The following is a 16302-nucleotide window of genomic DNA, read 5'->3' on the forward strand; positions in this document are numbered from 1 at the left end:
AATCAAGCTCATAAGCACAGCAAAATGATACTCAAAGTGAATGAAACTTCATAAATAATTAAACTGAGAAATTAAGAATTCATAGTTAGGCTACATCGTAACCCTAGCGAAAAGAAATTAGTTCCGAAACATAATCGAAAATATTATTGAATTCATAAAATTAAAAGAAACATAAGTTTAGAAAAGCCTGAAAATCTCTTGCTTTGCCGTTGCCTTCTTCCCCTTGATCTCTACATGCCGCAACCTTTTTCCCCTTTTCTTTTCTTGTTGAATGATGATCAATTTGCCTCTCTTTAAGTCCTCTTCTTTTTCTTTTTCTTTAATGAATAATGACCAGCGAATTAACTATATTAATCAGCCCTTTTTTTATTTTTTGTCTTGCCCACTTTTGCTTCCTTCTTCTGCTTGTCTTATTCTTCCTTTTCTTCTTCTCTCTTTCATTCATTTCTTCCATAATGAGTAGCCCCAATTATCTACAAATTAATGCCAATTGACTCCAGCTGTTCCTTTTGGTTTCTTTTGTCTTTCCCCTTAGCTTCCTTCTTTCATTCTCCGTAACCAATGAATACTTAACATCGATTTATTGTTGACAGTAAAGGAAGACATAACAATTGAATTCCTTGATGGCCACTTTGTGCATTTACACACCTCCGTTTATTTCTCAATGAAGAAATACACAATCTCGTGCCTTTTACTTGTTGTTGATTGCTCCTTAGAATTTAATAAGATAACATCAGTTTTTTTTTTCTCTCTCTCTCTTCTATGCAGATGAAACGATAAGAGCAAACTTTCGTGAGCTTTGTGGCCACATGTTCTTCTATATTTCTCATCCTGCATCCAATTCACATTGAAATCAATTAGCACATGGTGGTCTTGGCTTTTAATATTTCAAATGAACAAATGGTTAAATAGTTAGAGCACTAGATAAATGGTCATTTAAAATAAGTACCAGACTCACTTGACTAGCTTTAAAGATCAAAGAGTTATGATATATTTCTCCATCATCTTATTTTAGCCATAAAAATACAAATGACATGTAATTGCTTACATTTGAATCCAATATATCACAAGTAAATGTAATTTTCGAGATAAAATAAGTATACAATTTGGGCTCATCAACGTCCCCTTTCTTCACACATTCACCAATCACAATCCCTAAAACCCTCACATTCGCTTGTTTTTCCCTAAATCCCCCCTCACCAATCAAACTCACCCTCACTCTCACTCAACCAATTATAAACATTGTATGTCACTTCTCACCCCCAATCAGAACACATTCATTCTCTCTCAGTATCTCTCATCTTCTTCTCACTCTCTCTATCTCGTAACTCTCTCCTCTCTGTAACAAGGACCTTCGTCAAAAAATCACAGATCGAGCTCACAAACTCCACCATTGTACTCATCTCGAACCCACAAACCCAGCCGTACCAGCCGATGGTGAAATGACCGAGCTTTGACCCATCAACTCGAAAGGTCCAACTCAGTGGGTTTTGCTTTGACGAGTTTCAGGCCAACTTAAAAAGGTTTTAGGTCGTGGGGAAGCTTTTACACAACTCCCTAGGGTCCCCAGACTAAGTTTGGAGTCGAGTTGACGTTGAAACAAACGAGTTCGAGGAGTTTAAGTTTAGGCCAAACCTTTCAAGGATTTTTCAGGTTATTTCCCAGCCATTTTTGGACTTTTGGAAGGTAAAATATTGTTCTATTCATCATGGGCTTCAATTCTATATAAAGATCGTTGATAATGCGGCAGCAGACAACGAGGCTCACCAGAGAAGACGAAGAATATTCTGTCAAAGTTGACGGAATATTCTAACGGCATCAGGTAACGTTGTTAAGTTCCGTTACTATTTAACGAAATATTTCGTCAACTCTAACGGAATCTTCCCTGGCTTCTGTCAGCTCTGACCTAAGCATGTCCGCGGGTGTGGCCATGGACTAAGCTGCGCGTGACGAGGCATCCGCCCTCCGTCGGCGAGTGGTTAACATGTACGGGTCCGTGACGTCGTGTAGAGTGTTTTCGTATATTTAAATCTTCCGTTTGAGCAAACTATGGGGAGTTCTTCCTAGCTTTTATTGTATGTGTTAATTAATTAATTATTATTAGTTGTTTCGCATATAGGGGAGACTTATCCTGAGGACGTACGAGGACAAGCGAGGTTAGGGGGCTATGATCCATCGACGTATCAGTGAGGGGGCATTTGTTTTCGTGTGTGTGTGTGTGTGTGTGTATAAACTTTATAGTTTCCATAAATGATTTTGAATTGATTTATGCATATCATGCCATGATTAAATAATGTTAGAAGAAATGTTGCACTGTTGTGAAATACTAAATAATCTTACGGGATGCGCAGGTAAGTTTATTATGTTAACTAGAATTATTAAATTGTTATGGCATGTTTATATTTATATAGTTTTCTCATCATTGCTGCACCTCGGTGTTAGTGCTCGCCCCGGGTCAGGGCCAGTCTTTCACGTGCTGCTCACTTCAGCACTGCACACTCACCTTGGATCCAAGTAGGTGTCAGTCCTATCGTACATGTTACATTAGGCAACTCCAACTCGTAGGTGACCGCAATTAGCGATAGTGTTCAGGTGATTGTAGCACTAGAGCGTATATTATTACACCCAGTTCTGTCGTATAGGTCATATTAGGCAACTTCGACTCATGTGCTAGCATAGATTGATGAGCATCAGGATAGTCGTACAGGTCGCATTAGGTGACTCCGACTTGTGTGCTAGTATAGATTGATTGAATACTTAATTTTACCTATATTACTGTTGAGATTGTGTTGTGGCATGCTTCTGGATTTACTGTTGAATTGCATTTGATTTCATATCTATACATAGTATGATTTTCTAGAAACTATACATGTTTTATGGTGAGAGGTTAGTATGTTCAAAAAATAAATAGATTTTATAAACTTTTGTTTTTGCCCACTCATCCTTCTGTTTTTCGCCCATCCAGGTCCTAGTTAGCTAAATTACTCTGTGGCGTACAAGGATTAGCCAGCGATTCTGACATATCCCTATTTAAGTGTAGGAACTTATTCCGTTGTGTATTAGGTACTTAACTAGTTTCGACTGCACTATTTGTCATCTATGCTCTAAAGATTTGTATTCTATGGGTTCTACCCTTTACTGCGTACTCACTTTATTAGTTTAAATAAGTTCTAGTTTCGATTTTAATTTGTTCACATTTTGGTTACATCACCTTCGAGTGACAGTCAGCATGCCTTGACTCCGGTTGGAGTGTGTCAACCTAAACTACCTTCACAAACCTAATTCAAAATGTAAATATATTTTTACACCCATTTAGAAAATAAAATTCCAAATTAAATAGTTTGGTGAAGTGTCTACTTGTTTAAAGGAATGAAAGCTTTCTAGAGTTCTATTTGTTTATGAATCTTGTGAGACCACCACAAATTACGATAAAAAAAAGTGGGCTAAACATTCTAATATAACAGTCCCCATCACTTTTGGCTTCCTAATGAACCAATTTTCAGCAGATGTGTCATTCCATTTTTTTTTTTTTTAAAGCAACGACACGAGTTTGTATTAATAGAGATCCAGAAAAAAACAGTAGCATATTACAAGGTTTGGGATAAATCTTGCAACACTAATCGCTACAATTAGCCAATAATATGCTCATTTATTTTCATGAGTGTTACTGTAATGATCGTAGAAAGCTACACGAACGTCATCTTTTCTCTTTTTACTACTTTTTGCTCAATTTTTACACTATCAAATCATAAGCAATTAGACTCCTAAAGGTAATGACCACACACAAAGCATAGCAAATCCAAAAACCCATCTTCTCAACTTTCAGCATTGATGGTCGAGAATTGAAAATCACTATTCATCAATAAAAAGCTTGTTTTTAGCTCTTAGATATTGAGTGTGGGTTTGTTGATAACTTTTATTTTTATTGTTAATTTCATCTTGCACTTGATGATAATTATGTAATAAGATTAAAAAGACAACTCACATTTAAATTTTAAGTTGGATGTAAAAAGAGGTTAAATGAGTTTAAATAAAATTTTCCTTGGAGTAATTGGTCTGAGAAAAACTGGGTGGTATTTATAAACATACACAATTCCCTTTTGTGGAAAATCAGTTCCCATTTCTTCGGCTGGTAAAAAATCAATTATTCTTTCCTTTTATTTTGTGAGTTTCTTTAAAATGCACACAAAGTGCAAACCTTTTTCTATTTACAGAGGCTTTTCAGTTGAACCAAAAAAATAAGGAGGTGTCTTTTAAAGAGGAAATAAGAATCCTCTGCAAATTTTTTACCTTTTTTAAACAAAACATTCGTTACATTTTAAAATAAGGAGGTATTTAATATTTAATTTTTTTACCTTTTTTTAACTACCTATTTAGTACTACGGTCTAATGGTATTTCTCTTTATTTGTAAATGAGAGGTCTTAGGTTTGATTCTCGCCAAAGAAGAATTTGAACTATTTTTAAAAAATAACAACCAATTAAGTGTTGTTCATGAATTAAAATTCATGAAAAATAACTTGAGTGTTGTGGCCTATTTTATCTGACAAGGGGAAGGGGGCCGGCGGCAAAGAGAGAAGAGAGAGAGATATGTTTGTAGAATTGTGTAGAGGAATGTGTGTGTTATTTCCCTACGTAATGCCTTTATTTATAGTAATAAGAGGGAGAAGAAATCCTTCGTCCTCAAGGAATACAAGTTCATATAGAAAATAATAATTAGAATCAAATATAATTTAGAATTTATACAATCACACTTAAACTACAAAATTTACAGCATTGAGATTTATATAGAGGGAGAGAAAGAGAGGTTGAGAAGGGTGAAAGAGGAAAGAGAAGTGGGCAAGCGTGAAGAGGAAACTATGAGAGAGAGAGAGAGAGAGAGAGTTAAAAGGATGGACTCATAAATCTCATCCAACTTTGATTTATGCTACCACATCCAGGATCAGACATACTATAAATTTATTTGAGGACTTACAAATGAGTCTTAATCATTCTTTTAGCTTTTATAGGTCGCTCATTAAAAGAGATTGTGAGACTCGAACTTACACCTTAATCTAGCGAAAAGAACGATCATTACCAACTCAATTAATCTCGTTGACGGACCATGTTTCAATTCTTCATCTTCTTTCTACCTCGTCTTTCTTGTAATAGATATGGCTCTACACAAGTACCATTTGGTAAATAGTGTCTTCAAATTGTTGGTAATTAGTGTCTCAATTAACATGTAATTATTTAAAATAAATCGAAGGCGCCTCCGTAATCCTTTGCCAGATTTATGCATCTCGATTCCAACCTACCTTAGATTTCACGAATCGTTATGCTAATATAACCAAAACGTACACGTATGTGCACATGCAAGAAAACTCAAACAGCATTAATGGGGGATCAAGCATTAATACTCAAACAACACTAATGGGGGATCAAGCATTAATTGAATACTGTGAGACTATTAATCTATGAAGCCTTTCATTAATTGGGTTTGTCTTGGCTAGCCGTATACTTCATATTTTATTAACACGCTCTTAACAGTATTATCCGCGACGTATTAAGTTTAAATGACACTCTCTTCTTTAAAACAGTTTAACTTCCTCATATTTCATTCACACACATGACAACGTTTACTTGCCACATGTTGAGTTTAATTCTCTCTTTCTTTATTTAAGAGGGTTTAACTTTCTCATATTACATTAGCACAAAGTTAACTTTCAACCAAGAATAAAACATGAGCCTAACAACGTTGGCTGCCACGTCATGAGAGAAGAGTTAATTCTCATTTTCTTAAGTATTGCTTGTTACACTTGTGCCCCGCATTTTTCAGTTTTCAATTTCGTTTTCATCTTAAAGTTCTAGTTCTACGACCTCATCAATTTAGTACCACAGGGTTGCGAGAGAGTAGAGCGTACCGTCCTGTCACAATTGTGAGTGTTTATAGTTGCGACTATTGTCATAGCCAACAAGGTTAAAACTTCTAAGAAAAAACTTCGAATTGGAAGGGCGATCTTGCCAGTGAACTTACCCCAAACCGACATAGGTGAACAAGTAAAGTATACTGGGACTCTTGCGAGAACAATGTCGAGCGAACTCGACATAATGACCCCGTAACTTTGGGAAAAATAATGCTACTGATATTCCTCTTCACTCATAAATGTGAAATATTACATTCGAATCTTATAAATGATGAGTTCACAATAAATTTATTCTTCCATCTGTTACTTAAAGTAAATATCTTAATTTATGTGAATTAATTAATGTGAATATATCGTTGTGTCAAGAGTTCTATGACCTCGTTGGTCATCTAGGTCAAAGAGGCCGAGATGGGCTTGAGGACCAGTACATCCATAAATGACAAGCCCGTCTTACACTCTAAGGCAAATTGGACTGTTCGTCAAATTATCGGCATACCTATTCTGGATCAGTTTTTAGTCAACTGGGGACCATGACTTTAATCTCGATATGGAAGGGGAAGAATTTGCCATATTTAGTAAGCATCCCGAAATTGTTATGTGATCCTTATTCCTTACCAACTATTTTTAGAAAGACAAAAAGTTTCCAAATTATTGCTTGACCTTTCCAAGTAAACTTTTGGAATTTAAGCACATAAACAATTTTCCTTTACCAAATGGAGTAAATCAAATGTATGATATCACCTATAAGCATATATATATGTATGTATGTATGTATGTATGAATGATATCGTGTATGTTTGTATGTATGTTATGTATGCTGAGACATCCAAAGAGATTCTGCAGAAATCGCACATAACCTCTTAAAGAAGCAAACAGCTAACTGAAGCACACAGAAAAGGAGCGCTCAATTTTTTCAGTCAATCTGTGCAAAACATGGCCGCTCTGCCCATCATCTGTTGCATGCGGATGGAAGATTTTTGCACGTAAACTAAACCCTTCTATAACACACACACATACACTGATACACATACACATACATATACATATACATATACATATATACATATACACATACACATACACATATATATATATATACACACACATAAAATCAAGAACATCACAAACTTAACTAGCAAGGTGCTAAAAAGAACCCGTTTGATAATTATTTCGTTTTAATTTTCAACAATCGAAAATTGATAAAGATAGTAGTATCAAACGAGCTGTAAATTGATCAAACATCAAAATACGTTTGACGGCCTCGGTAATGAGAGAAATAGACCATAATCAAAGCATCATTAAACTAAAACATGTTTTGCGGAAGAAAGAAAAGATAAACCCTAATGGCATACAAACGCACAAAGGAGGGAGGAGGAAGACCAAGGAGGCTATGCAAATGAAATGAAGAGGATTTTGCTCTGCTTTGGTTTATATAAAGGATCTGAGAGCATTAGGGTCTTCTAGGGCAACTGGTGAGGGGATTTCGGGCAAACGGGCAGGTTTGTGGCATGGAAGGAAGGGTTTTGGGCAGCGGTGTCTGAGCTGCCCAAATAATAAACAAATCTGCAAGTTGGATGCTTATCTCTGGAAAGGGATCTTCTCCAGAGCTCTTCCGTCAAATCCTCCTCATCAAATAATTCAGACTCTTGAAATTTAATCTAATGGTTAAAGTTATTTTAACTTTGGCCTTTATTTGTAACCGTTGAATCAAATTTCAAAAACTCGAATTAATTGATAAGGAGAATTTGGTGGTAGGGATCCAGATCCCTTTCCCTTATCTCTTGGCATAGTAGGTGTGACATGTAATGCATATATGTAAAATATGCGTGTGAAGTATACAGTAGCATTTGTCAAAAGCACATTATAGATCAGTGTCATATGAAAGGGAATATGCTCATGTTAAAGGGTCATGAGTCGGTGGAGCAAGACAAATATCGAACTCTCAACTTATCATAATTTCGATTTGTTGTTTTACTTTTCTTGATCATTGCACTAGGTTTGGCGATTTCTATTGTTAACTAGATACGAAATAACAAAAAAATAATAAATTTTGGTCAACTTGTTAATGAGTAAGAGGTTATCAGGTCACATATTAAGAATTCGTTAATGAGTTGGGTGGTTAATGGGTCACTCATTAAGAACCCGATAAGAACGCGTTAAGATTACGAATTTGACATAATACGACCAATTAAAATAACGAAAATGACTCAAAAATAACACGAACATAAAAAACACAACCCATCTAGATAGAACTAGTTCTTAGAGCTTTTGTAGTTCTTTGTTTCATTTTTCTTGTCACTTCAGATAATCTCAAGAGCTTTCCTCGTGAGGAAACAAATCTAAAAGAGTAGCCGTGTTTGTTTTCGTATAATCTCTCATAACACATGAGCATGACTAAAGCAAAATGATTTATGAATTTCTGTTTTTCCGTTTGCCCTCCCCAGTGCATCGGAGAAAAAATGAGTGTGAAATCATCCACGACTAAATAATAGTCCTCATTCATATAATCACGAGTGCATGACCAAATAGATTGGCTCGTAAAGCCAATAAAATCTTTTTGCTCACAATTTTCACAAGATTAAGGAAATATAGGTTTCTGATTTCCATAAGATCTTAGAGATGTTATTAGCACGATAAAATAAGAGTGTTGTTTAGTCACAATTACACAGTTGGGGTTAGGAATTTCCAACTTTCAAAATTACTGCCTATAATATATAGTAAAAGCTGACACTTTTATACAATTACTTTGGGACAGTGCTATTCACACACCTATTTTTATTTCTAACACATCCCTCTCAATTTCCGGCCGTGGGACCGAATAAATTAAGGAAGAACAGTAGCCAAGAATCAACAAGAGCATGTGAGTGGTAATAATGGGTTGTGAATAGCCCTGTCCTTACTTTAAATTGTAACTGTAGTACTGTACTGTACACAAATCTATGCATAATACATGAATAAGCTATTCCCAGCAGCACTAGCAATCAAGTTTGTTTCTGGATGCCATGCCAAATGTAGAATCTTGGAGCTTAGGTCGTAACTACTGTCATTACCGCCCGAGCTTGAATTTTCATGCCCTGAAAATTCAGAAGAAGTACGTGTTTCAATCCGCTGATAGATGCATTCTATATAAGAAAAATGCACGGGAATATAATGAGGTTCAGAAGCCCAACCATGCCGGTAAAATCCTCTTGCCAGGTTGCTCAAGGATGACCTCCTTGCCCTTGGAGCAGTCTGGAGAATTGGCTTCCTGCTTTCAAGTTTAGAAGGGAAGTAAAGGGTTCAGAGAATAAGTAAAACATAACTTGCATCTGTATAGCACTGAAATTATGTACAGTTTTAAGTAAGGGTTGACTTGGTTTCACAATCTGGACTCTCGAGTATTATGGTACACCATTTTGTAAGGAACAAGTGACCATTTTGCACTGAGAAAATTTAAATAGAAAGTTTGAAAAAAAATTTCATAACCCCTCAAGCCCAAGGAGATATCTACTTCTGGAAGAGGATCCAACAACGAACAGTTGTCCTGGGAAAATGAACCCTGCCCGCTTGACTATAAGGTTCCATTGCACCAACTCGACAAATTACAATTTGAGGGAATTAGGACAGACCTGTTGGGAGTTTTGCTAGCTTCTATTGTAGCTCCTTCACTTCCATCTCCATGGGAAAAAATGCGCACGAGGTTGCTAAGTCAAAATAAAAGAAAGTTGTAACAGTTGGGCAAAAGCAAGCAAATACAACTCCACAATTTTGATTGGTAACAACGGTACTGTGACTTAATATGTGAGATCCTGTCAAAAAGGCATACCTATAAGACCCAGTTGCAAAATGAAGTCCATCTCCACTGAAACAGCATCCAAATTTATCAAATATGCGATCATTGTTATACAACTCAGATAACTGCATAGGAGAAAAAGGCTGTCAGCAGTAGGGACGATAGAGATGGGGTCATGAAAGGTTGTATATATGAACTTATGAGTAAAAGCCAACGATACCACATGTCTGCTGCAAGGGCAACTGGGTAAGGGACCTAGTTCAAAGACACGTTGAATCATAATGACACCCATTCAATTCATTTGAAACTCAGTTCACAGGTTTCAAAAATTAACTTGGTGATATTTTAATGTAGGAAGTTTATGCTCCAATTATCCAAGAACCTCTCTTGGAGCCAAAACGTTGGTTTTTCTCCGCTTACCTTAGGGCGCAGGTGTTCATGAATCTTGTATATTGCAACTGGTGAAGAATCCATATGCATATCCCAGATCTAAAACAGAAACATAAGCAGCAATCAAATCAAATTTGCACCAACAGAAGAACTTTGAAAATGCCATCATAAACTTGACGATGACATAACTTTATAAGCATCACATTTTTAGAAGGAAAATCCAAAATCTAAAAGTAAACCTCAACCAAAATAAAGCACCTTTAGATTCATGTAGTCGCGACTTAAGATGTGCCGCCCATCCTTCGAAAACTTTATATCAGAGATAGATGCAATAATTTCCGTGAAAAATGACTTTGGCACATGGGAATCTCCATCTTGTAATCTGTCAATCCCTCCAATTCCAAATAACGAGTATCAGTACATCCTCGTGCACTATATCAAAACTAATAACACACAGATCACAAAAACCAACAGAAACTGTGATTAGACTCACATTCTTGCACTGTGATCACATAAAGCTGACTGCCGCATGTCAACTAAACGAATAAAACCTCTTGAGCTGCTGTATGCAAGCAGATTACAATGAATGGGATGGAATTCAGCCGCTGTTAAGACCTCTGGATAATAATTCATCATCAGCATATATTTTCATTTGATAGATACATTGGTACAGCACAGGAATTGTTTTTCAAAACTGAGTGAACAGGTTGGTCAGACATTGACACCCCTGTTGGTTAGTGTCCCATCATAAATAAGTAAGGAACTACGGTCAAAAATTATGGAAGCAAAACCTAATGCCATGGCTAAATTGAAAGACGGAGAACCATTTAGAACTTTATAGAATCTGAAATTTTCTCAAAATTCAATTCTCTGAAAACATACAAATTTTAATCTTTCTATCTCAAACATTCTAACTCAATTCCAAACCATCTTTCCCACAATTTTAACCTATATCTTGATCAGTATCTTCCCACAAATGGAACATATCATCATCCGAAAAAAAAATGAAATGTTAGGATGATATTAAGCATATTCAATTGAATACATAAATATAGGCGTTCATAGAAATTATAAGATGTAAAGACAAAGGGTAGACTACCAGTAAGGTCCTCCATGTTTGGTGGCTTCATATCAAGGATATTGAAACACTGGTCACTGATCTCAAGATTCCACAAGTTTATTCTAAGGTCATCCGCAGAAAGAAATGTTTCACCATCGCTGTACAAGGGTTTAAAGCAGATTATCTTTTAGATGCTATACATTTAGTTTAAAACTATCTACTTTATAAAATCCATGTTATTTCGGCAATTTAAAGAAGCAATAAGGGCAACCAAATAAGGAAAAAAATACACGAAGGTGCATCTGCATAGTGGATAAACAAAGTGGCTTCTGAATATCATAATTTTTCTGGCAGAGGAAATTTTTAGCTAGACGAGATACTGATTTTGAAATAAAGCTATCCACAAACTTTACCTATTATTTGAGATGGAGTTAATATTAAAATCATGAGCATGGGCATACACCTTTCGGCATCTTGTTTGAGCATTGTCTTCAATGTCAGCAACCTAGTCACATAAACAAGTTATAAATAGTAAATTTGAACACGGTGCAAAAGTGATTCTAACAAGTTACAACACAAGAGCTATGCCAACAGATAGAAAGAAATTTAACTAAAACGCACGGGTACTAACCTTCATATGCATGTCTTCAGAAGATGACATGTTTTTAGCCATCTTCTCTATCCATTCCCGACGATAGCCATTAGGAAAAGGTGGTTTATCTTCTCTGCTGATGAAACTCCTTTCCGCCAGAAGCATATTATCCGAAGATGCCAGTGGATAAGGGGTCATTTCTTTTACTTTCTTCACCTTGGATTCCTTAACCTGTTCCCAGAAACAAGAAAACAAACAAGTCAAAAGTGGACATGCAATATTAACAGAGCTGTGATATGCCTCTAATTTGGTTGTGATAATTTCTTGTTGTTGGACAATAAAACACGTAAAGTAGCATTCTTTTCAACACAAACTGCTCTATCTTTGTTTCTTCACTGTTGTTTTCTCATGTATAATCACTTGGCACATTAATTTTTCTGATTTTTGGTTTTCTGATGCATCTTTTCATTCAAGAACACAACTCCATTGGCTAACAGCAAGTGTCCATCATTTTAAGTAAAATGATTTAATTAGAAAAATTCATACCTGCCACAGTTTTATCGTCTTGTCATTTGTTGAAAGCATGAACTGGGATCCACTAGATGTTGCACACCATCTTACTTTGTTGATCTTCTCTTCAATCTCCACACTCTTTAAGTAGTCAAACTGAGTAAAACGTAATAGCATGATAACGTAATCATCCCCATTGCACAAATAGAAGCGACAGAACAAAACACATGCACCGGTATTACCCAATTTAGGTATCAACGCGTATCATACATGGTGGATCATTAAATACAAGATTTTAAAACATACCTCAGGTTCATGACTCTGAAACTCAGTCTTAAACTGAAATTCAGGATGCTGGGTGGACGTGAAATCCAGCTGCTCCAATTTATGGCGAGGGTGTTGCAGATTTAAAGTCTACGAAGCCAATTAACAATTAAGGGTAAAAAGAACGTAAACCCAATTTCATCCAACATTAGATGCCAGCCTAACAAGGAAGATAGCCCCAAGTGAATTCAAAAGTATTCATATTTGAAAAATGTCCATTTAAATTTTTCCTGAACGATATAAAAGCGTGTTGGCAATTCTCACATGTTTCCCATCCTTCCTCTCGAATATCACACATCGGCCACCCCGATCTCCAATGGCAAGGAAATCACCACTCTTGTCGAATCCAATTGCGGATATCATATCACCTACACGAAAAAGCATCACTTCTGGAGTTCATTTCTTTACTTCTCTACGTAAGCAATGTAACTAAAATATACATAAACAAAACAAATCCAAGTTCTTCATTTGGTTTCGAAAAGAATTAACCTTTGGAAAACTAAAACCGACATCTCATTCCCATTTAAACCAAAAAATCAACTAGTTAAAACCATAGTTTTAAAGTAATTTATACATTTTCCCAGCTCAAAAGAAGCAAAAAAGTAAAATTATCGCAATTCATCTCCATTTTCCAAAACTTTCTCAGTAACCAAACACAGCATAAGCAGGAAAAATGAATATTTCAATCAATAACACAACATACATACGTATATACATACCTAGACACATACATACATACATAGAGAGAGAGTATAACCATCGTGAAGGTCGTCTCCGGGAGCTCGTTCGCCGAAGACCTGAGAGAATTTCCACTCTAAAGGCAGAGGGGCCGGAGGGTCAGAGCTCAAAGTCATGGCTGCAGCTGCGGGCTTCCAAGACGACAACGCTGGTAGTCGCTTCGATGGTATTTTTGTTTTGGTAAAGCTACAAGTCTTCGTTGCCGAGTCTCTGAGATTCCCAATCTCCGTCAACCACTCGAATTTCCCAGAAAATGATATTTTCAGATATGCGCCAAATTTTTGCTTTGGTTTCAAGGCTGGGCTCAATTTTTAGTCCATCGGTTTTAAGGCCCAATTTCTTTTTTCTCCAAGCGGACTCAACATTACTGCCAATTGATGAGTGTTCGTGCCCAATTCGAATCTGCCCTTTACCTCGGAAATATTTTTGCTCAACATTTTTAAGGCCATCTTCAACTGAACGAGGGTTAGAGGGTTCGTTTTAGCCCTCTGGCCTTCCAAGATATTAATATTTTAATTAATAATATATGATCATATTTGCCTACATCTTCAACCAAGGACCATAAGGCTTGTTTTAGTTCTGTCACAAAAATCCGTCTCCAACCGAGGGTCATAGGGCCAAATATAATTTATTATTTAAGTTTAATGTTGTTTCATGTTACTTAATTTAATTTAATGTTATACAATGGCTTAGGAAGTTATAGGGAAAAAAAAAGAATTAAATAAAAAAATTTAAAAATTTGTAAAAAATAAAAATTAAAAAGGCCTACCATTCTTGTCGGCTATAATCGACAAGAATAAGTACAATGTTGTCAGATATAACCGACATGAATAATGAAAATTATGGCCAGCCCAGGGCTAGCTAGCTGGCTGAGTTGGGCCAATCGATTGGCCTTTTGGCCTTTTTTTGTCTAGTGGGGCCCTTTGGCCTATCCCTCGATTGGAGACGGTTTCGGGTTATTTTCGACCCTCTGGCCATCTGGACCCTTCGGTTGGAGATGGTCTAAGTAATGGTGATGTTCATCATTTAATTTTATCATTGTTAGATGAGTTTATATTTCCATATTTGTGTAGTGGATAGACACATATCTCAAAAGTTAAACTCATCTAACAGTGATAAATATGGTGGCGAGCATTATCACCACTTAAGACTGGTGAGCGAAATACACCCAATTTACCTCTTAATTAGAATAGTTCAATAATATATATGCGAAACACAAGCTCTATTGTCACGGATGAATATTTGGCTCCTTAAGAGCAGTTACATCGGGGAACAAATAGGCCAACACCTAGCCAAATTATTGGCTCGGCACCCAGCCAGTCCACTCTAACCCAACAGATAGGCTGGCACCCAGTCCAAGTTAGTCTCCAGGGCATCCCAAAATTGACAGAGTCATGGACCGGCCCGTATGACATCAGCAAGCTGAAATCATAATATTAATGAGTCCCAAATCAACTTAGTTCGAAATGAGATCACAATGTTCTTCATCTTCTTCTTCCTTTTCCACTGCACAGCTCTCACCCTTCTCTTTAGTTCCTCATCGCGAGACCCACAGTCACAAGTCCTGGATCTCGTCACTCTGCTTTCTCTGCTTCTCGCTGGGGATCATTTGGGCGATAAGGTATAAAAGCAACACGGAGGAGCACCTGGAGAAGTTGTTGGAGAAAGAAAATGAGGATAAGAACCTACTAGAAAAGTGCATTGAGGAGCTGAAGAAGAAGGGATTGGAGTTCGATTTGTTGAAGGAGGTCGACGCACTGAGGAGGGCCAAGAGTTTGAGAGTCGAAGCGAAGGTGGTGAGGAAGTGGAATGCAAGGGATTTTGTGACTCTGTTTTTCTTCATTGTGTCTTGCTTTGTGATCATTGTCACCAGAGTTTGCTTGCTCGTCAGAAAGAGAGCAAAATAGTTGTAGCCATGGAAAGTAGATGAGAAAGCAAAACAGTTGCTCAATGTTTGCTTGCTTCCTCGTAGAAATTAAAAATAAAATTATTATTTTTATTATTTTATAATAAAAATAATAATATTTTAATAAAATTGATTAGGCTATTTTTTAGGGGCAGAGATGCATTTAGCCTATTGGAATTGCTCTAAGGCCATTCCCAACCGAATGGTCCATAGGGCCAAAAGGCCGAAAAACGTCTGAAAACTGTCTCCAACCGAAGGCTAGGCCAAATGGCTCGTGGGCCCCACAGAATCTGAAATGGCCAAAAGGCCAAACGACTGGCCACTTTCAGCCAGCCTGCTGGCTAGCCCAATTTCAATTTTTTTTTTTTTTTTTCCAATTAGCCTAGCCCTTTATTTATTTATTTTTTTTGTTCTTTTCCATTGCCCAGCCCACTTTAGGGTTTAGGGCTTAGGATTTTTTTATATGTCCCAGCCCACTTTTTGTTTATATGCCCAACAGTTTTTTTTTATTTTTTTTTTATTTCTAATTTTTTCCTACACAATTTCTCACATATTTTTCACTATTTCATACTATCTTACCTCATTTTATTTCAATTCTTCACATTCCATACTATAGCTCTTTGGTCCTCGATTAGAAACGGTTTTTTGTGACAGGGCTAAAACGAGCCCTATGACCCTTTGGCCTCGATTGGAGATGATAAGGAATATGATCATGCACTGTTCATTAAAATATTTATTTCTTGGAGGGCTAGAGGGCTAAAACGAGCCATTTGACTAGCCTTCGGTTGGAGATGGTCTAAGATTAAGGAGTTTTTTCTTAAAATATTTTGTGATCGAATTGCGAAATTTCATGTTTATAATAGGAATCGTTTATATTATAAATCATTCTGCAATATCCGTATTTAGAAAACTCAATTGGAAATAAGGTCATTTAGTCAATTAATTGTAACAAATAGATAAACGGTTCGTAATATTTTTGTAACATCCCACATTGCCCAGGGGAGTGATCCTTAAATGTATATTCCCATCCCTACCTAGCACGAGGCCTTTTGAGAGCTCACTGACTTCGGGTTCCATGGGAACTCCGAAGTTAAGCGAGTAGTGCG

At 36.6% G+C, this 16302-nt stretch overlaps 2 protein-coding genes across 5 annotated transcripts; one reads left to right on the plus strand and one right to left on the minus strand.

Moving 5' to 3' along the window:
- Positions 1 to 8482: 8482 nt before the first annotated feature.
- On the minus strand, positions 8483 to 13598 carry LOC103952997 (serine/threonine protein phosphatase 2A 55 kDa regulatory subunit B beta isoform). 4 transcript variants are annotated; one of them, XM_009364710.3, is made up of 14 exons: positions 13310 to 13598; positions 12817 to 12920; positions 12535 to 12642; positions 12265 to 12384; positions 11758 to 11949; positions 11540 to 11631; positions 11166 to 11284; positions 10560 to 10683; positions 10325 to 10448; positions 10097 to 10165; positions 9710 to 9801; positions 9513 to 9587; positions 9075 to 9154; positions 8483 to 8978 (listed from the first exon to the last, which is right to left on the minus strand). In XM_009364710.3, exons 1-14 carry the CDS (start codon positions 13404 to 13406, stop codon positions 8842 to 8844), a joined length of 1533 nt encoding a protein of 510 aa, XP_009362985.2. In that variant the 5' UTR covers positions 13407 to 13598; the 3' UTR covers positions 8483 to 8841. The 4 variants fall into 4 exon arrangements, with proteins under 4 accessions (XP_009362985.2, XP_009362984.2, XP_009362986.2 ...); XM_009364709.3 differs by having other exon boundaries at positions 13292 to 13548; XM_009364711.3 differs by having other exon boundaries at positions 9075 to 9151; positions 13310 to 13546.
- Positions 13599 to 14756: 1158 nt separating this feature from the next.
- Positions 14757 to 15197, plus strand: LOC125478991. Its single transcript, XM_048587938.1, has one exon. It carries the CDS (start codon positions 14757 to 14759, stop codon positions 15195 to 15197), a length of 441 nt encoding a protein of 146 aa, XP_048443895.1.
- Positions 15198 to 16302: the final 1105 nt, after the last annotated feature.

The sequence above is a fragment of a genome, unplaced genomic scaffold (assembly GCF_019419815.1).
Source record: "Pyrus x bretschneideri cultivar Hongxiangsu unplaced genomic scaffold, Pyrus_bretschneideri_v1 Contig27, whole genome shotgun sequence".
NCBI lineage: Eukaryota > Viridiplantae > Streptophyta > Magnoliopsida > Rosales > Rosaceae > Pyrus > Pyrus x bretschneideri.

Bases quoted from the DNA above. Each gene is read 5' to 3' on its own strand.
- LOC103952997 (XM_009364709.3), bottom strand. From the start codon at position 13,406: ATGACTTTGAGCTCTGACCCTCCGGCCCCTCTGCCTTTAGAGTGGAAA. The intron at 12,385-12,534 runs GTATGTTTTAAA...CGTTTTACTCAG, and splicing joins TTCAGAGTCATGAACCTGAG to TTTGACTACTTAAAGAGTGT. The intron at 11,950-12,264 runs GTATGAATTTTT...TTCTGGGAACAG, and splicing joins AGACGATAAAACTGTGGCAG to GTTAAGGAATCCAAGGTGAA.
- LOC125478991 (XM_048587938.1), top strand. From the start codon at position 14,757: ATGAGATCACAATGTTCTTCATCTTCTTCTTCCTTTTCCACTGCACAG.